Here is a 21,054-nt window from a genome sequence, read left to right on the forward strand (position 1 = left end):
TGTCCCACCTTACGCCTATTCTGCCAATCTGTCATGGTTGTTCTTCTAGCTCCATAGGTTTACATGATTTTTTTCCTAATTTTTTTTTTTTTTTGCTGACAAGTAATACAAGACAGATTTTTGCCTTCTTAGGATCTTGCAATCTAGTTTAGACATAGCACGTCAAGTGGTGATGAAAGAAGGTTAGGGTGGGTTTGAAAAGATGAGGATTCCAACAGTAAACGATGCAGAGACATCAGTTTTGTAATGTACACATGTTTTGCATGATTCATTGGACCAAAATGGCCAAAGGAACTTAAAAAGCTGTCAAAGGCATCTTTACCTCTGACCTACCTAGTCATCCATCTGCTTCCTCATACTGTCAATCAAAACCCTCCCATGCTTATCACTATTCTATTACACGCATTTTCCACAATCATTTCTCCTCCAGCTCTTAAAAACTATCTTAGCGAACATTTCAATCAGTCATTAAAAATCTTGTTAAAATATGCAATGTGTCATCAAATATGCATAGCGTACTCGTGCAAAATCTGCAGCACGTAAATCACTGTATTACATTTGATATAGCATTAATGTAAAACGTTGCAGAAAGTATTACCATCAAGACCTTTGAATTAGTTTCTACGGATCGGAGCTTGACGTTGTGTTATATCACATGAAGCAAAGAAAGGGCAACTGAATAGACTATTTTGCACAATAAATAAAAAAAATTAAAAGCCCAGTCAGCACACCTAGAATTATACTTCATGTAAAATTCATGCAATTAGTTGCTGGACAAACAAATTCATTTACTGGTTTTGCTTCGACTAAAACAAGCAGAAGTACACCTCTGATAACAATAACCTAAAAAATTATAATAAAATGACCTACCGACAGGAATTAGCCTTTTTTACTTCTGCAGCCCTTAACTCTTCAAATCTCTCGCAGAAATAATTATGGATTATCCTGCCGAAATAGTTATGGAATGACATTAACCACTCACGCACAGGGAAGGATTTTCTTCAGACCTGTCACACGTTACGTATTTATTCCAGACCCGCTGGATAATCACCACTAAATACAACCTAGCACAGTAACTTTTAACAAGCGGTCTGCCTTCAGTGAGTGCCCGGATGCCCGGCCGGCAGTAACCCCCCACGTCCCGCCGCTGCGGCCGGCTCCCCTCGGGGCTCCCCGTCCGGGAACGCCGCTGTCTCGGTCAGCAACCTTAGATGTCTGGTGGGGACAACGCGCGGGACAGAGGGAAGGGCGGCTTTTGCGGGCCGAGAGCAGGGAGGAAGGGCCAAAACCATTAACTTTTGCAGAGGCTTGCACCACCTGGTACGGGAAACACCTAGGAGGGCGTCAGGACAAGCCCCTCACCGTGCCGCTGAGGCCTCCGGGCACCGCAGGAGGCAGTTTGACGCTGGAGAGGTGGGGGGTCGAGGGGGGGGGGTCGCGAGCGGCACTGCGGCCTCCCCTGTCCAGTACGAGGCGGCCGAGGAAGGGCGCGCACCTCCCGCCGCACCGACTGCCTGCTCTTCTCCGAGGGACCTTCTCCCTCCTAACTGTCCAGGCTCCGAGGGGTATGGCCCCCCACGGCCCCTCTGTGGGCGGGCGCCCGGCGGCCGCGCAGTCCCCATCTCCGTTCTGGATACAACCCGGTGAGTCGACTCGACGGCAGCCGGGGGGCGAGCGACGCATCCCGCTGCCCTGCGAGTTCGCCGCCGTAGGCCTGCGGACCCTGCTCTCTCCCGCGTCCCCTTCCCCCCACGGCGCGCACCCGGCGGAGGCGTTAGGGATGCAGAGGCCCCGCCTGAGGTAAAACCGCCCCGCACTTCGCGGGGATGCGAGGGGAAGAACTGCAATTAGGCTGCTCAAGTCCTCCCGCGTCAATACCGTGACAGGACAGAATCCCCGTAGCAACTTCGCACCCGCGCTTCCATTCCCCCCCACCTCCCTCCTCCCCGCCGAGAAATCAGAATTAAACTGACCTTTTTCCCCAAACACCCTGCGCACCCCAACCCACGCAGGTGCCGGGGATGCCGCCTTTCCTAACGCCTATGGATAGCTGTTTTTTCAAAGGGGGCTGCACCCCTTGAAGGTCGGCAGAGTGGTGGTGCTGCGGGAATGGGGAGCTCCGCCGTCGCTCCATTGCCGCGGCAGCCCGCGCAGCGGGGAAGGCTGGTCCTCCGAAAGGACACCCGCCCCGGGAGCCCCGGCAGGGCACCTCGCTGAACGCCGTTGGGGCTCTGCCAGGGCAGTTCGTGCCCCAGCCAGACGAGAGGAAGCTGCGGGAGGGCAACGCTGCGCCCCTCGTCTCTGCTCCGCGAGCAAAGACCCCCCGCCACGGACCTGTCCTGCCTGCAAAATGCCGTTAGGGAGTTTAAGAGTGAAAGGCAGGGATAATTATAAAACTCTCAAACCCGACGGGGTTTCATCTCGCTCTTTCTCTTTCTGCAAACCTCCAGTCTTAGCGCGGTGTACTCCCTCACCCCCCACAAAACGCCGAGGGCAGACTACCGCGCCTCGAGCCGAGACCAGGCGTGGGGCGAGCTCACGCTCGCCTCTTCCCCTTGGCCTCCCCTAATTTCATACTTGCAAAACAGCGAAGTGCTTCTCAACAAGACGTTAACGTTTTGCCAGGTTTATTTTACTTGGTATACACAGACGATACAAACGGGCAAAAACCGAAACATTCTCAATGGAGCATGTACTGGTATAAATTATTCAGTTCCACAGACGTAACAGAACAAATATAAAAATCACAACATTCGATTTACATAAGAGTCAAAAATATACACACGTTTATGACCCTGAATTTCTATTAGGAAATTTCCCCATCGAGTGTAATCTAGACTGAATATTTAGCCTGATGCATATTTCAGTTTATAATTGGTTTCTTCCATATAAAAATGCGTTAATTGTATAGATTTGCTACTCAAAATTCGAAGACTTACTATTCTGCTTCGCCGGGGGGGGGAAGGAAGGGAAAAGGGGGGGGGACACCGGACCTGGAGGGATATTACTTCTCCTTCATTAATATAAGAGGTTTACAGGAAAGATCGCTCTTACTTTCGATGTGCATTTGATTCCCCAGGAAGTCAGATCTTGGTTAGCTACTTTATGAAAAAGTCAATTCCAAAACTAAATGCAGTAAAATATACAACTCACAATTCATCTTCACTGGACTACACTATGGTTACCAACAATTCAGTCGTCTATATCTTTTTTTCTTTTTTTTTCCTTTTTTTTTAGATTATTCATTACAAAGATTTACAGCAATATAAAGAATGAGGGGGAAACTGCAAAGAAATTTGAAAAGAGTTTGTCAGCATATTTGGCACCTGCAGGGACCAGTAATGGATTTGGCACTTGGGGGCGGGGGGGGGGGGGAGTGTTGGGGGGAATACCATAAAAATAATACTGCTGATGTCGAACTAGTTCGTTTAAAGAAAAATACAGAGGCAGTCAATTTTGCTTTTGGAAGGCGTCATGCTACTTTAATCGACTTTCCTATGAGATGTATTTCTGTTCTTTTGAAGGGAAAGCTGAGCTTTTCCTTAGCTGTGTTAGCCCAGGGCATGGCATAATTATTTCATGCCAGGAATTGCAGAGAAAGTGAGAAACCCATTACTCGCTGCTAGAGCTATGGGCCACTCTGCATCTCCAGAGGCATTTATTAAGAGTGTTTACCTGGGGAGGAGCAGGGAAAATATGGAGCGAGGGAAATGTAGGGAAGGGCATAAAGAAATTTAAACAGGATCTAAGTTTTGTGACTTAACAATGAAACAAAACAAAAAAAAATCCAAACAAATAATAAAGAAACAGAACCAAAGAAAAGTAACCGGTTACAATAAATTAAATACTATGTACAGGCATTTCACAGGCTCTTTTTCCCCCACTGCTATCCCCTAGTAACCATCCGTAGTAAAAGGAAGGAAGCGCTGTACGGTTTAATAGTCTAAGCATCCTACTTATCAGTGGGTTTCGGAGCGGCCGTGCCCCCCGCGACCTCGGCGCGCCCTCGGGGAGCGGAGCGGGGGGCCGTGGCGGCAGCCGCGGCTCTAACTCCCTCCCTGCTTGCCCGCCGGTCCCCACGGGGCCGGAGCCGGGGCCGGGACTACGGATGGGACAGCTAGGGGCGGGGGTCAGTGCGCTAACGCGGAGGAGTTATTGTGCAAAAGGACGGCGGTGCCGGGCGGGCCGCGCCTAGCTGTGCGAATAGAAGCCGTAGTAGCCGATGTCCTTGGCGCAGGTCTTTTCGCAGTCCCGCTGGGTGAGCACCTCGCTCTTGAGGGGCGAGGAGCTCTCGGACACCGGGGTGTCCGAGGGAGAGATCCGCCTCCTTTTAGCCTGCTCGTAAATCCCAGAGTCGGTGGAGTCGATGGACTTAATGGACGACGGCGTCTCGATCCAGCTGGAGTCGGACAAATCTTTGGGCTTGGAGTCCTCGGCTCCCGGCAAGGGGGACCGCTCGGGGGCCAGGCTCTCCGCTTCCTCCCCCAGGTAGGGGTTGCCAGCGGCCATGCGCGCCGCCGCCGCGCTGTTGGGCCAGCAAGAGAGCACGGAGCCCGATTTGCTGCAGTACTGCGGAGGGCTGCGGGCCCCCCAGCCCGAGGGGTCAGCGTAGTAGCCCAGCGGCCGCCCGGCGCAGCCTGCCGCCTGCAGTGGCAACGCCTTGACGCCGGCGGCCGCGTAGGAAAGCAGCGTGGCAGCATTGCCGGCGAAGTCGGTAGCCGTGTCGTAGGCGGAAGCGGCGAAATCGAGGCGGTTGTTGGCGGGGGCGACGAACCAGCGTTGCGGCGAGGGGGCCCCCGGGTCCTCGGCTTGCTGTGGGGAGAGCAGCCCGTTGGTGTGGGGCACGCTGCGGTCGGCGCCGGGCCCCGGGCCGGCTCCTGCCCCGGGGTGGAAGCGGGACTTGGCGTAGTTACTCACAAACTGGTCTTGAAGGAAGGAGCCGGCCATGGCGTAGCGGGCCCCGGGCACGATCTGCGAGCGGGGCGAGTCGTTGGGGGAAGGTGTCAGCCGATCCATGTCGCAACCCGTGTAGATCCTGCCCAAGAGAAGGGGAGAGAACTGGGTGTCCGCCACTGCCCGGCGCCCTTCTTGGCGCGGGACGCCGCTGGCCGCAGCCCTTAGAGGGACGGCACCGTGGCCTCCCTAGCGCTTTCCCGCCCTATCTGTGGCCGGCACTCCCCTCTGGGATCGGAGTCCTCCGGCGCCAGGAGCGCCGAGGGCCTCAACCGGGAAGGCGGAGGATGGGGGGAAGCATGGACAACAAATATTCAGCAACCGATTGGCCCTTCATTGACGGGGCAGGGATCTCTTGCTCCGGTTCTAGCCCAGCATCCCAATGGCGTCAAATCTCGCGCCGTTACACATTGACCAGTCCCGCCGTATGAGCAACAGGCAACCCGGTCATTTGCCGCGAACAGCATGAATGGCAGACTAAGGAATTATATCGGCTGTTTAACACTTATTATTGGGAGTCATAGACGAACCATCAACATTTTACCGAGTTTAAATTAAGCTAATCTTTAAACACCTACTGCAGAAAATGTAAAGACAGACACATCCAGTGTTCCCTGCGTGGCCTATATATAATTCTCCCATGCTGGGCTGCAATTTGCGATTATAAAAACTTTAATGGATGAATAACTACTATCTGTATTTAATTCAGGCTAAAACTGTGCTTTAATTAACCCTCCACGCCTCCTGGAATTTCTTATCCAAAATAAACTTGGCCCTTAAACAAATTCAACGTGCTAGACAACATTGAAGCTTCCCCCTCCCCCCGTCTCCTTTCAAGTGACGCCTTATAAAGTTTTTTCCCTATTAAAAAGAGAAAAGCACTTGTGGCTGGAGGCGAAGGCCATGCAGCCTTTCCAAAAGCTGCTCATCTTCCTCGCAGGACGCCCAGAAACGCGGGCAGGCACGGCTGCCCCCCTGTCTGGCACCAAGTACCGAAGTTCCCCTTCCCGCCGGCGGCTTGGCTTCCCCGCCACAGCCACCGCGACCCCAGCCTTTGAGGAAGAGCCTGTGATCGGTCCCGAACCCCTCTCACATTAGTTCAGGCCTAGGTGTCGTTTCCACACTTGGAAACTGCTGCTGGGGGATGCGGGACTGCTGTCAGAGCTGAGGGAAGCTTAAGCAGACGCTGAAGATATGCGCGGGCTTAGGCACTCCACAAGAGAGGCCGCTCCCCGCCGCTGTTTAGAGAGGAAAAAGGAGGTTTTACCTCTTAAAGTCGGAGTCACGTACCGCAGACCCGTGGCTTGCAGCGGGGCAAGTGAACTCCAAAGCCGCCCACCCTTCAGACGTCTGGGCCGCCCTGTGCCCGCCACCCGCGGCCCGGGCTGGGCAGCGGGGTCATCGTCTACTGGGACGGGATGTCCCTATTCCGCTCCCGAGCGCCGAGAAAAGCAGCGGCACCAGCGGCAGCTCCCGCGGAGGCACGGCCTGATAGATCAAACGGCCGTGCCTGGGAATGAGTGGGCCGAAGTGGACGGGCAGAGGGGACAAACCGCGGTTAGAACTTGGGAGGCTTTTAGCTCCACCCAGAAGATAGGGGGTAAAAAGAAATAATAATTTTAAAAATGCATGTCCATAGAAGAACAAAACGAGGCAAAGAAATTGCTCTCTGAACACCGGCTCTGTGGACCTCAGGACTGTACAAACCCGGCGGGCTGTGTGGGTGAGTCTGTCGGAGCCCTTGCGCGGAAACTTGGAACGGGGCGACACGTGCGTGCCCGGAAAAACCAAAAACAAACCCGCTGGGAGTGCTGGAGCGAGGTGCGGGCTCGGTCGTGGGCAGCGCGACCTCGGGCGCGGACGTGGCCGTGGGCTGCGCAGGGCTGCGCTGATTCCAGCCGCAGGGTCGGCCGCTCCGACGCCTCGGCGAGAGAGCTTACGGGTACCTCCCTCCCGGAGGGCTCTGGAAAAGCCTGACATTACACATTTCAATGTGAAATGAAACCAGCTCGCATCCTGAAGTGTCCCTCTTTGACATGTTCGTGCAGCCGGCAGAAGGGTAGTAAAAACCGCTTTACTTACGTGTCATAATTGTCGCGGAAGCCTTTTGCGAAAGGGTTGTGATCTATTTTCAGCTGTGTGATCTAGAGAAAAAGAGGAGCAGAACGCACGTTGGGAAAGCCTGGAAAATGTACCCTGCTGAGCCAACACATTTAAAAAAGGATGAAGCTTTACTCTACTCGATCAAATTGCTTTTAAAAAGTGAAAAATAAAGCTTTGGCGTGTGTATAGGTAACACAGTTTAATTTTAAGATTTAGTTTATTATAAAGAGTATGATAGAATTTAGTGTTTGGCCCCGTGTTTTAAGACCCATATTGCTACTACCTTGGTATTAATATATTTAAATCCAGAAATTCGACAAAACGTACCGCAGAATGGTAGCTGAGAGTTTGCATTTGCATCGAGCAAAATAATGAAAGCAAAGATGTGGACTGAACATATGTCATTTGAAAAGGGGGCACCGGGCTATAGTAAAGCCAGACCACCCCGAAACGTAGCCAAGCATTAACGAGCTTTTAATTTGAGAAAGTTGCTCCGTCACCCCCGGCGCAATCAATGAGGTTGTTAACTGATCTTTACAGATTTGCAGCTCAAGCTGACAGCTTAACAGCTAACTGAGCTGCTTCCGACTGAAAGACAAACGCCTTTGCTGAACGCCCAGCTCCAGGCGTAGCGGCACGATCGCTGCGCGACCGGATCCGTCGCTCCGGGGCAAACGCAGGGTGGCGCGGGTGGCTCCAGCCGCGACCGGGGTTCGTCAGGCTCGGCCAGAACAGAAGGGCATGGAGCGGGAGATAGGAAGCCTCATCACCCCTCAGGTGGGGAAGCGCAGCATCCGGGCCGCGCCGGCCTCTGCGGGGGGTACTGCGGAGAACGCGGGGGACCATAAGCGCAATAGACCAGAGAGCACTTTACATCAGTGTTTTGGTAGGCGGTGACTGCTATGAACTGGGTCTCTGGAAAGGTGAAGGTCTGCACTCTGCCCGGCTGGTTGGTATCCTCCGTGCCGTCTTCGTTCACCTCCACCACATGCAAGCGGGGCTGGTACTTGTGGAGGGACTGCAAAACCACCATCTGTCAGGCAGAGGAAAAAGGGGAAGGGGGCCGCGGAAAGAGGAGGAAATTAGAGCAAGAAGAACCGGGAGAGCGATGCCTGCGGGCGGCAGGACCCCGGCCGCCTCTCCGGGACTGTCTCGGGCTTCCCCGGCCACGCTGCGCAGAGATGTCAGCCTAGGCAACGTCCTTTGGGTCAAAGAGGCCCGTGACAAAATAAACGGGAGTGCTTTCCTCCACCACCACTACCCTTTTATTTTCACCTAACGCGACGATTTAAAAAAAAAAAAATTAAAAAAAAAAAAAAATAAAATTGCACGTCCTTTCGGAAGCGGCAGGATTTTGCCTGAAGCAATTAAAATTAACTCCGCCAGAGTGTCTGTGTCTCCCCCACTGACCTGCCCGTTGTTGTTCGATGCTCCTTTATTATTTGTAAGTTTTAGTTTCCCAAAGGAGATTTCCTGGCGCATCCAGTGGGCTCCCGTGTTGGGAGAGTCGGGGTGCATGTACACCCGGTTTCCTAAGCAAAACGACAAAAGCCACAATCGCATCACAGTTCCCACATACACCCCGGTTCTGCATCTGTGCAGCAGTACACCAGATCGAAGGACCCCGTTCAACTTAGCAGTATTTTACTGCCGACATTGCTTCATTTTAGCAGAGAATTAAAATAATGTTTTCCAAAAACCTCTTACTTTCTCCTCCACCCTCTTTTTTTTTTTTTTTTTGTTTTTGTTTTAAAAAAAGCATCATTGGCCCATTCTCGTTTTAAGAAGTTGCCAGAGCCAGTCCACAAAGGCTTTAATTAATCATTCTCACCTACATATGTGTCGGGAAAAGTGTTAATTGCAGGAACTTGCCTTGTACATTGGTGTCCGCCTTGCCGCAAGGAACCCATTTGCCTCCCTGAAATCTCCAGTGGTTGGGATCCGCCAAAATTACATCCACAAAAATATTGTAGTGAGCCGTGGGGTCGAGACCAGAAATATTAAAACTTAGGAAAGGGAACATGCGCCTATAAAATAGGAAAGGGAATAAAAAAAAAAAAAAAAAAAAAAAAAAGGAAAAAGAAAGGAAAGAAGGAAGGAAGGCAAGCCATCGGCAGTGACAGGCAGACGCTGAGAAACCATCCCGCTGTGCTTTATCCTTACGGCTCCCGGTAGCGACCGGGAAATAAAAATCAAAAGAAACTCCCTCCCCGAAACGTCGAGCTTTCCGTGGGGACGGGGTGAGGACAGCAGGCGCAGGGACCTGCGGGGAGGCAGGGAGGGCTGCCCCGGTAGGGTCCGGCACCGACGCTCCCGGCGCCCAGCGCAGGGGCCCCGGCAGCGGACGGCTCCCCCGGGGCGGCGGAGGCTCCAGGCGGCTCCCCCGGCGGAGCAGCCCCGACACCCGGCGAGGGTCCGCGCGGTGGCTTACCTCCCCTGCTTCGTGATGATCATCTCCGTCTGGTGCCGGTGAAATTTCAGCCAGAGTGGCCTGTTGCACAGGTAGACCTGAGCCTTGCCGGGAACTAGCCCCGGCTGGGTGGAGGAGAACTGGTAGAAAGGTGCCCCTTGGTAGGAATGGCCATACTGCTGGGGGTAAGGATAGCCCGCCGCGGGGTAGCCTTGTGGAGAAGAGTTGGACAGGAGGCTGTTATAAGCTCCGTTGGTGATCACAGGATGGTGAGCCATGTAGCGGCTGGGGCTGGCGATGGAGAAAGCTGGGTGAGCAGGTCCATGCTGGCTGGGGTAAGGGAACATGGTACTAGGAGCAGAGGCAGCAGACTGGGGCTGGCTGGACTGAGAGAGCAGATAGCGATCTGCAGCAGATCCATCGAAACTGTGACGAAGCTCAGAGACCCCGTCCAAGACGGGAGAGAGTTTATTTCTCTGGACGTCCCCTGGTGTGTCCTTGGAGTCAGGAAAATTGTCTGTATCTGACTGATTCGTCATCCCCCTGGTAATTTTTTTCAAAGGTGAACTTCTCTCCAGGTTGTCAGTGGTCGAGATAATAGGATGATCATGCAAGGCAAGCTCAGATCCGCCTGCATGTGGGTAACTGCTGCTCACATTGAGAAATTTCTTGGAGAGCATGATAGAGGGAGAAAGACAATGCTCCAGCTGCATAGCTCTAGCACCACAGTAATAACCCTTCAGTCCCTGGATCTGAAAGGGCTCCTTAGTATCAGAAGCTAGACATCCTGGGACCCTCACTAGACAGAAAGCACTTCATCCGCCAAATGCTTCCCAAACGTTTGATTTACTTTTTTTTTTTTTTTTCCTCCTTTTTTTTTTTTTTTTTTTTCTCCCTGGGAGAAGAGATTGGCCAATTGACACTATGCAGCAATCAGGAAAGACTCACTTTTGATCTTGCTGCTTGTGGAGAGGATGAAACGGCTGCTGCCATTGGTTAACCGCTGACAGTAATTTAATTAGATAGACATTAATTAGGATAATCACCTGGCTTCTGGTCGCGACGATCATGGCAAATTGAAGGAGATGATTTTATTGTGAGATAGAAGGAAGGGGAAGGGGGAAGGGAAGAATGTGTTTGCTATAAGAACTCATTATTATGTGACCTTTCCAGCATTTTTTTTTCTTTTACTGTGGCTGGGAAAAATAAATCAAAACCCCCTGCGCTTCCCCAAATATTGCGCGCGTGTACCCCGCCTTTGTGTGTCAGGGAGGAGACCGGCTGCTGGGGGCTTCGGGAGCCGGCTGGGAGGGGAGCGCTGGGCTGGGCGGCTGCTGCCCTCGGCTCACCTCCACGATTTGCCTTCTTTCGGGGCGCGCAGCCCCTCTCTCCCCAACAGCTCCTGTGAACGACCCCCCACCCTCCCCCCCCGCTACCCTCGGCACAACGCCCCCACCCCTTCCCACCCGTGCCTGCTTCGCGGGGGAGAATACACCCTCCGTCTCCCCTGACAGCGGCCGCGTATCATCTCTTTTAAGTTCTGAAATAATCATAAGCCCCGCAAGCCGAAGTGCCCTAATGTATTTGCTGCGATGTTTACGGGTTCTTCAGTAAATACGTATTTTACCCGGCAGCCGTAATATCGGAGATTATCAGCAAAGCAGGGTGGAAGGTATCCATCCACCCCTCCGGCTCCGGATTTCTTTCCCCTCAATGCCTGCCATCCTTCCGTGCCTCAGTCCCACCGGCAGCGCTAGGAAGGGAGGGAGGTTTTTCACAAGGTTGGTCAGGAGCAGCTGCCTCTCTTGGCCGCAGCGCGGCCCGAACGATAGGCTCAGGACGGGAGCAGAGAGCAGCGGACCTGCAGCTGTAGGCGCCGGCACCCTCTGCCCGAGGGCGGCTCCGCAAGATCCGCCGGCCCGGAGGAGCTCTAGTCCCGATCCCGGGCGGAGAGCGGTGGCCCAGGGTGCGCACCCCGCGGGGGCTGAGCGCGGCCAGGCCAGGGCGAGGCCCGCGCACCTTTGGGAAAGGGGCTGCCGCCGCCCGCCGGGACACCCCATTAACAGGAGGCAGAGCCCTTAACAGGCCGGCAGATCCCCCACTATGGTCCTTTGAGCCTCGGGCTAACTGAAACCGGGATGCTCCAAGACGAGAAGATGCACCTGAATAGTTCAGGGCACTCTGCTACCACCCAGCCTCTACTACGCATCAATCTCCCTTCTTAGGCAAGCTTCTAAGATCCTAAAAGCACCGTTTTGTTGTTGTGGATTTTGTGTGTTTGCTTGCTTATTTGTTTTCTGCCCACGGAGGACCTCACTCTTCCATTAGCAGTTTGGACTTTCAGGTATTTTACAGACTGTGTCTTTTTCCAGGTGACATCAGCAGCTGGCTTAAAATTGGCATAATAAACCCTAGACCATCAAATCATCATCTGAAGCCAGGTTGAAACTTGGCAAACTCATAGCCAGAGAAGACTAGAACCAGGATGTTTTGTCAGAACATGTATTTCAGCGCTCTCAAATCCCAGGGCCATTGATTTCTCCATTGCTTAACTGTGAGCTAGTTCAGTTATTTGGAATTTCATAGAAGCCAACATACATTCTCTGCAAGGAAATAATTCTAATAAAATAACTTCTAAGCAAAAAACCAAACCAGTTTTACTCACATTTGGGTAGTACACCACATGCAACTTTCCATACTCCACCTTCTCTTTTCCATGCTAAGAAAATAGTTTTACGAGTATCAGTCCTAACTTTCTGACAGTTTTCATCAGTATACTCAGCCCCTTCCCTTTCACTGCTTGAAACCAACAGAAAGGTAATGGACTTTATAGAGGCAGGAGATGGGTCGAAATGCAGATAAGCCCTGGGAAATGTTGCCCTGAATTGCAGAGCTACATCCATATAGATGCAGAGCTGCAATGAATTCAGTGGTATACTGCCAATCACATGGAAGTGCTAATGTATGCCAAAAACCTTCAGTGCACCACTCCTAAACTGGTATAATAGGGGAATATGAAATGGCAGGTGGTGTTACAGAATCGTCATAGAAAGAAAGAGGTTTGCTAATACAGTATGTCTATCCTTCATGCTGACAAGTGACGAGGGGTCAAGCTGCTAATGAAGGTCTGCTCCATTGCGGCTGAAGGCTCAGAAGGTGGCAACTTCAAAACCTCTTTCTTCCTCCAAGACGGTATATGGGCTGCTGCTTTTCAGGTTACTGCATGCACACATTCTTCCAACTCCTCTGCGTAGCTCCTAAAGCACTAGACAAAAATGAGGAAAGATGCCCCAAAACCCAGCCATTTGTTTATTCACAAAACATCTTAGTAAATGGAAAATTGTGCCTCCAAGTCAAACTAAGTGGATAGAACACAGGGCACCACAGCACAAGCTCATGCTACAGGAGATCTGCATCTCTAGCAGACTCCCTTCAGCTACCCTCTGCAAGATGTACATTTGTCAAAATTAATTTAGAATATGCAAGACTTGCTGGTTTATCTCCCTGCTTACACCGGCCTTTCACACATGTATACACTGCAGCACTGTGATAGCTCCTCTCCTGTTCTGCAGTGCCATGTTACCCACGACCTGCCAAACTCTGTCTCCCTCGTGGCATTACACGTGCGTGTGGGAGTAGGTAGCAGCAGGGATGTAGAGCCCGGTTGGAAGATGAGCCCCAGGGCAGGTGCCCCAATCAGCTCCTGCCCCATGTCACCCTGGGGCAAGGCCCAAAATACAGCCTTTCTCGATGACATGCAGGTTTTTAGTGCGAATCAACAGAAAGCACTTCCACCTAACTATATGCAGGCAAATGTGGTTTGGTACATCTCCATTTTCCCTGTCTGATATTCTACTGCCTAGTGTGGGGGCAGAGGGAAGGCCATACGGAGGGCAGCTGCAAAAATCTGCATGTTTCCCTCTGAAGTAAGTGCATGCTAAATATATTTTGAGAGAGAGTTATTCTAAAATAGTAAATTAAAAGGCCTAAATAAATTCCAAACAAAAGAAAAACCTTCCAATGGCAATGAATAAGTAAATAAAAAATTACTGGGCACAAAGTGGAAAATCAGGCAATTTTATGGGCTCTTTCTTTACTATGTGAGTAAGATGTCCCATCTTTTAAAAATAATCTTCAACACAAAAGAATATATCTAGTTTTACGTGTGTGGCACAATTTTGTTCTTTAAAAAACATCCAGTAAACAAATTATTGTGAGTGACAGAGAAAGAAAGCATTTCTGTCCAGATAAAAGAATCAAATCAGCCTAAGTGTCATCCAATACTTAAAATCCTCCATCAGCTCCCTGCCCCAAAACCACCATCAATCACCAAACCCAGTTATTTGGCTTTGCTTAAGACCAAGCAGACAAACCACCTGTGTTCCTGTGAATTTTCCTCCCTAGCCATTGGAAATGGTTTGTGTCATATTCCAGTTGAGACTCCTTCCATATATTTTTATATATATGGATGTCTCAAGTATGTTCTCCTTCACAGGAGGGAAGGTTCATATAACCTAGAACAGCCTCTATCACTTTAATGTTTATTCTCAGAATACTGCTATTTATGATACCACTTGTGAGAGTTGTATGATTCAGTTATCAGCATAACTGAATTAATTTTCTTAAGGTCAGCTGTTTCTGTGGATATTGGGACTTCAATAAATACTGAAAGGGAGGTAGCAGGGGAATTTTCAGCATTTTAATTTATATACATCCTCAGAATTCAGCACTACTACATTATTTTTTTTGATCTTATAGAAACTATCTGGTAATCAACAAGAGCCAAATTTTTGTTGTCCTAGCAATCAATATCTCAGTAGTTTTGCAGTGAGTAGAAGTAAACCTTTACCAACACTTACCTACACTGTTGATTCCCACCATCCTTTTTCAAAAAAGGCCTTCCAGAAGACAGGTTTGTAAATGTATTTATTATGTTGCAACAATCAAAATATATATGTACTACTGATTTTCCCCCCAATATTAAATGAAAATGTAATACATTTTTTCCCACATTGTGTTCTTGAATGCTTTGGAATCTGTAAAGACTCTGACATAAAGAAACTGAAGCAACTGCACAATAAGAGACTGAAAGGTGTTTTAGTGCTGCACTTACATCATGAATTAAGTCAGATGTCTCAGTTTAATCAAATACAGCCTTAACAGTCCCTGTTTTGTGAGTATTAGAAAAAACCCCAACAAATATACACAGAAAGCATCACAAACAGTAAATGGGTTATTTAAATACAACTGTATCCAACATAGCAGCTAAACACTGGACAATGTTTGAGGTCATCAGCACATCCACATGCTCTTCTAAATGACGTTTGGGGTCCTGAAATACAAAGGATGCCATGAGATAAATGACTGAAACATCTCTGAAGGATTTAATTTTGTTCAGGCCTATGTAAGATGATTGCGAGTTAAGGAACACAGGTCAGTAATGTTCCTAAACTTTCCATTCTACCATGACCTAGCAAATGACTGAGTTTCCATGAATACAATTTTATTAGCCCATACCATCACTCAGGTAATTTGAGGATAGGTTTAGGAAGTAAATTTCCTCCCAGCATCCAAAAAGGAACCATGACAGTTGTGAGTTTTGAAAGACATCACACAATGTGTGTGGAATTCATTATACATCTCACTAAAGCAAATATTTTAATCTTAGTTCTGGTACACTGCAGTTTGTATTCAGACCTTTGTACAAATGTGTGTTCTAATCCTGTAGAGACTCAAGCGTGATCTAACACAGTCTTTGAGTAGTGTATTGACTGCAAGAAAATTAGTGTATTTATACCCATTGGAAAAAACAGAAAAATGCACAATGTTCAAATGTTCTGAAAAATGGAATGTTAGGCTAAACCTAAGTAGTACTTTGAAAACACACATCCACACACACTCTTACTCAATTGATGTGGGCATTTCTGTGGGCATCTGAATAGAGCAATAAGATTATGTCTGGTTGAAAGCCATACTTACATACTTCTTCTAAGTAATTCATCTCAAAATAGTACCAAATTGTCAGGCACATTTAAAAAACCTCTAAACTTCACTGTAGTATTATTGTAGTGGAAAGGAATTAAAATATGGGAAGACAATAGTGTGGGAATTTTAGCTTTTTTTAAAAAATAAAAAGAATTACTGTCAAAATCTAATGAACCAGTGTACCAGCCAATCTGTGTGAGATGTCCTTCTTAACTCATTTTCAGAGATCATACAGTTCTCCAAAATCCTCTCTGTTCCTAGCAAATTATGAAAGCTAATAAGATAATATCCCTGTTGTGGGCAGCCCGTCATTTATGAAGCTTTTCATAAAGACTGCATTAAAAAACCCAACACATGGAAATTACTTAACTGAACCATTTTGTAATTTAAAGAAAACAGTAGTTTTACTGGGAAAAAATATTTTCTTTTTAAGGAACTGTATAATTTTTTTTTTCATGTATGCATAATGATTTAAACAACTAGTGAAGCTCAGGTTTTCTTTGAGATGACGTCATAACTCTTAAAATACAGCCCTTCTTATATGCTTTATTTTGTATATATATTTATCTGTGTGTAGGTGTGCACAAACACCATTGTTCTAAATGCCTCAGAAATACACGAGTGACTGAAGAATAGTGCAGATGTGTTATGACACAGCTGCTAGAAGCTGACATGTAAGAACGATCCAGAATCCTTTAAATTCTTCTATCACTACCAGTAATACAACAAATACTGTTCTTTCAGGACAAACTGGATATTTGAAAAGCTATTTCTTGTTTCCATTGCCCTTCTTGAATTTGGACAGAACTTCTTACAAACTTGTTTTGCTCTCCTCTCCCTCACCAAGACACATTTCCTCAACCTTTATGTTGAAATAAATTGTAGAAAGTTTTCTGTTGTCTTCTGTAACATTCTACCTTGACATTGCCAAGTGATGTAATGAATTGATGGGTATTTTCAGTTTCAGTTATGGTCTTTCACAAGCAATAGAATGCAAAGCAGCTTACCTGCATACATACATAATTAAGCTCAGCACTGACAGTGAGCTCATGAACTGAGGGCAGGGGTGAGCTGGCTCATTAGCCATGATGATATATAAACAACACTCCCACTATTTTTCAATTATTACCATCTTTAAAAATTCTCCACAATTTTGGCCCCTCTGACACAGACTTGGGTATCTTTATACCTCTTCTTAGAAAGGAGTTTACAGAAAAAAACCCCAACAACTACCAAATCTCAGCACCGCTCCTCTGCATGGAACAGAAATGCATATAGAACACAACTTGCAGATATTCTGCTGATTACTATAGTCACAGCCTGTGATCCTTACACAACAATCTCCAACAAAACTAAATTCATTACTTGGGAGTGTGGAGAATATCTTGCATGTAGAACTAAAGTCACCTACGCATATGTAAAAAATTAATATTTAGAATGAACGAAGCATATCATTCCACCTCACTGTAATTCATCACACCTCACCTGCTTGCCAACATTTTTTATTGCCAGCTGTTCAGGTGTCATCTTATCTTCTTCTTCAACAGCCTGTGAAAGAAACACAGAAAAGGTCACTGTTTCAAATTTCATTTACTTTTTCCCCCAAGCCACAAGATCCTCAAAATATAATTTGCTTCCTCAAAATTAAAAAAAAATAAAAATTAAAGTTAAAAAAAGGCGGGGGGGTTAAAAAAAGCAAACAGCCATGGCTTTAATTACTAACTGCTAGTGCAAAAGATCAAGGCAAATACTCCTGAGTGGTATCAACAGATAAAGATAGCTGGAGATAGTTAAACTACTAAAGCAGAAGAAAAATAATGTTACTTACATAACTTACTTTCAACTGCTGAAGGTTTGACCTCAATAAATTTTTTTACACTTTTTATAGTCACATATTTTCATACATTTGTATAATATTCTGTTGCCTCCAAACTGTAGCTTTATAAAGTAAATCCACTAACTTAACTAGTGAATGTAATAGTGAATTTTGGTTTTAAGGACTTCTAAGCAGTTAAAAGAATAGCACTCCTCAGGAATGACTGACATGCTTACTACTCAGAGCGCTGCTTGTTGAGATCTGGTATTTATAAAACATATTTCTAAGTGTAAGTGGCAGTATTAAAACAGCACAAATAACTGTGATTCCTCTTTCTTACACCACTAATAGTATTTTTAAAAAAATCTAAAATGAACATTGAATTGGGCTTTAGACCATGTTCTAAATACTTACCATCCATCTACTGGACTGATACAAATAAGTCATTTTTATTCTGCACTACTGGTCAAGTAGTCCTTGACTGAAGGGATGAAGAATACAATCACCTGCTTATTTTAGTGTACAGCAATCTTATGTTGTCTTCACTAATCAAGAATACAAAATTGATGTCATTACTCACATTTCAAAGCAAAATGTGAAATACTTTGCTAGTTTAGGGCAAAAAGTCAGGCAGCAAAGCCTGAAGAGCTAATAGGCGATTAGAAACAACACATAGTTGGTTAGTAAGAAACATTATCCACAAGGCCATTAAATCCACATTTGTGCCTAAATTATCAAATCCTACAAGACTCTTTGCCAAAAATTAGATTATAGAAATCAAGTAATGAAAAGAGTTCCTGCAACAATTGCTTTGTTCTTACAGCCTAGTCCTTCCCAAGTCATTCTGAATAAAACCTGTGATATTCATCTTCTTCTGAAATTAAGCAATTAATTTCTTCACTTCATAAACACAGCCACAGGGATACTATCATATGAGACATGAATACCTTGTTATAATTCTTAGCTAATTCTAACATCTCCTTCACTACTGTTTCATTGAGTTTACAATGTTCGCTGTAGTCCTGCAGTGTCAAACCTTCCATCCAACTCTTCTTATGCAAATTCAGCAACATCTGCAAAACAAAACCTCTTTAGAGAATTCATTGTAAAATAAATCGACCATACTATGAAGATCTCTTTGACAGAGAATCAACTCAAAACAGTAAGAACATAATAAAGATTTGGTGATCTTACAACGTTTAAATCCAGGAAATATAATAATCAACTATTCTGCTGCATCACATAATAGATTTTTGCATACGCTTTTGAATATCAAACATCTTGAACCCTAAATATGAAAAGCAGGCATGAGAACCAGGGTCACATTTACTTGGACAGGAATACTTAGGTTTTTCTTTTGTAACTTTTAATTTGTTGCTGTAGATTGAGAGCACACAACTGCACTGTAGAAGAGCTAGCAGAAAGGTGAATATTTTAGCTGCCAAAAAAGGAATGGTTCAAGCTTCCAGCCTCAGAAGTTGAAAAATATTTTAATGCTTGGATTAAATATATGAAGTAGTTATTTGGGCTTCACTGATTATCCTGAACTGTACGCAAGCCGTTCCACAGTTGCGAAGACGTGAACTTCTAAAACAACCAAAGCATGACTTGTGTGTGTTTGTCCTCCTACAAAGAGCCCTAAAAACAACTTGATAAAGTCATGCAGAGTTTTGATGAGAGTAAGTGTAGGAACTATTAGAAATACCTGCTATGTTTAACTTGACACTCTGATGTCATTCTTGAAAGAGTGAAGGAATAGCTACAAAGACAAATTTTTGATTTTGATGACTAATGAAAGCGTATCTTGTGGATCTTCTGCAAAGTTAAGGTCTGCAAACAGTTTTCAGCTTGCCTTCAACTTGCAAACACTGCATCTTTGAGAACCCACAAATCCTGTAATTGCTACAACTTGAATAAAAAGTGCCCGTTTCATCCTGTGTACAGTTTTGAAGGAGGTCTAGCTTTGGAACATACAAACTGAGTTGAAGCCTTGTGTCTTAATTTGTATGACCAAGGTCTTCATTACTGACAGAAGGAGCTGTAGGTGCTCTGCATATGGATAGTTTAACAAGGCTATCTGGAATTTAAAAGTATGGTTTGGTGTGATGGGCTCCTCATCTAATATATGAAGCATGTATTCTTGCATGTACTCTTCTTATTACAGATGGACATAACACCATGAGGGGAACCTGATATATATATGAACCTGTGTTATGATCAATGTGTGAAGATAGCTGCTGCTTGATAGGAGTTACTTTAACTTGCTCAAGATTAGTCTCCTACTAGAAAGGTACCTATGAATGTAAAGCCTTTAAAAGAAAATTCACAATTTGAACTTCAGAAAAGACTGGATTGGCCACTGTTGTATTTTAGTGGAAACAATAACCTCTCAAAGTTTCATAAACATTACCTGAGAGAGCTGGTTTTGTTGAATCAGTTACTTTTCAGTAACAATGAGGTCCTGAAAGTGATACCAGCCTAAAAAGGGGTTATGCATTTCACAAATTCTTTTAAGAATGCACATTCTTCCATTACTAAAAATCGGTGGATTTTTTAATTACTTCAAGCCCTCGAAAAGTCAAAATAAAGTGAGAAAACTATTCTGACCATTCAATTGTAAACTCCCAACTCTTGAGATCAACTTATAACCCCAACAAGGCAATGAATGTACACAGGTATAACTCAGGAAAGAACCTGGATTTTCAAGAATTAGCTTCTAGATGATAAATAAGTTTTGTTTTTTTTCTTTCTGATGGTTTTCCTGGTTGAGACTGTAAACCTAGATCTTATTGGTAACTGAGTAAGTTTGATACAGAACTCACTCAGAACATTTGTAAGTGAACAGTATTTTTTTCTGTAAATGCAGGACATCGCTACTTCCTCGTGTTCAGTGAAACTTCAGGATCTTCATACCAACTGGAAGCACTTCCTATTAAAGTGATTATAGTAAAAACCTAAGATAACTTGGTTATATAATTCTATTTTGGAAAATATGGTCTTCTATCTTCAGGAATTCTAGCCTGTGAAAACCTAAGGCAGCTAGCATGTCTTTCAGTTTCATCAATGAAAATTTATGTTTTGTGTGAAGTTTCAAGTTAGAAAACAGCATGAGGACATTCCATAAAACAATTGGACAAACTATTCATATGACTACTAGAATGTGGTTTTGGAAGATTTCATCATCATGACTACACACCTAAGTGCTTTCTGAAAGGGAAGCCATCTAGCCCAGGAGTTAAAACAAATACTGAATGTATCAGTAGTCGAAATCAGAATATTGCCACAAAGTTTAAATAGTTTGTGTTCTTTGTCCTCTGAATAAAAACTAAACCAATTACCTTCTGTTCTAGTTCATTCTTCCTGTAGTTGATGGTGATGGAATAGTAATGTCTGTTTAGTCCATGAATTAGTGCCTGTAAAATTCAGGGGAAAGTTGGCATAAAAATTGCCCAGCATTGAAATGAAGAAATATTAGAAGGAAAGGATCCATTTAAATACAGCTATCTTCAAGCATCACAAACAAAAGAAAAAGCATCAAGAAACATACACAGAGACTTTAAGTAGTTATCAGTATACCTGTTCCTAGTTCTCTTTCAGTGATTTTTTTCTCTGACAGTTATACTTTCTATTTCTAAACTATATTTTTTCACACAGTAACAACTACTATAGGAAAAAGTGGTAACTGCCTGCAAGCATTTGACTGATACATATGTACAAACACAGGTCTCTCAAATTTTTGCTCTCAATAAATTTGGTAATCACTTCTATTAATGTATGTCTGTTTCTG

At 45.9% G+C, this 21,054-nt stretch overlaps 2 protein-coding genes across 3 annotated transcripts in view; both read right to left on the reverse strand.

Moving 5' to 3' along the window:
- Positions 1-2,621: 2,621 nt before the first annotated feature.
- TBR1 (T-box brain transcription factor 1) lies at positions 2,622-10,823 on the reverse strand. 2 transcript variants are annotated; one of them, XM_068138767.1, is made up of 7 exons: positions 9,488-10,823; positions 8,929-9,083; positions 8,467-8,588; positions 7,931-8,089; positions 7,036-7,097; positions 4,918-5,035; positions 2,622-4,812 (listed from the first exon to the last, which is right to left on the reverse strand). In XM_068138767.1, exons 1-7 carry the CDS (start codon positions 10,177-10,179, stop codon positions 4,192-4,194), a joined length of 1,929 nt encoding a protein of 642 aa, XP_067994868.1. In that variant the 5' UTR covers positions 10,180-10,823; the 3' UTR covers positions 2,622-4,191. The 2 variants fall into 2 exon arrangements, with proteins under 2 accessions (XP_067994868.1, XP_067994867.1); XM_068138766.1 differs by having other exon boundaries at positions 2,622-5,035.
- Positions 10,824-14,379: 3,556 nt separating this feature from the next.
- The window catches only part of PSMD14 (proteasome 26S subunit, non-ATPase 14), a 48,038-nt gene continuing 41,363 nt past the window's right edge, over positions 14,380-21,054 (reverse strand). Inside the window, exons 9-12 of the mRNA XM_068138768.1 lie at positions 20,606-20,680; positions 18,215-18,340; positions 16,937-16,999; positions 14,380-14,798 (exon numbers count right to left, since the gene is read on the reverse strand). Of these exons, the coding sequence (XP_067994869.1) occupies positions 14,700-14,798; positions 16,937-16,999; positions 18,215-18,340; positions 20,606-20,680 (363 nt within the window). The 3' untranslated portion in view covers positions 14,380-14,699. The remainder of the gene's footprint in view (positions 14,799-16,936; positions 17,000-18,214; positions 18,341-20,605; positions 20,681-21,054) is intronic.

The sequence above is a fragment of the Melanerpes formicivorus genome, unplaced genomic scaffold, assembly GCF_026170545.1.
Source record: "Melanerpes formicivorus ecotype bairdi unplaced genomic scaffold, bMelFor1.0.p_v2 SCAF_5, whole genome shotgun sequence".
Classification (NCBI taxonomy): domain Eukaryota; kingdom Metazoa; phylum Chordata; class Aves; order Piciformes; family Picidae; genus Melanerpes; species Melanerpes formicivorus.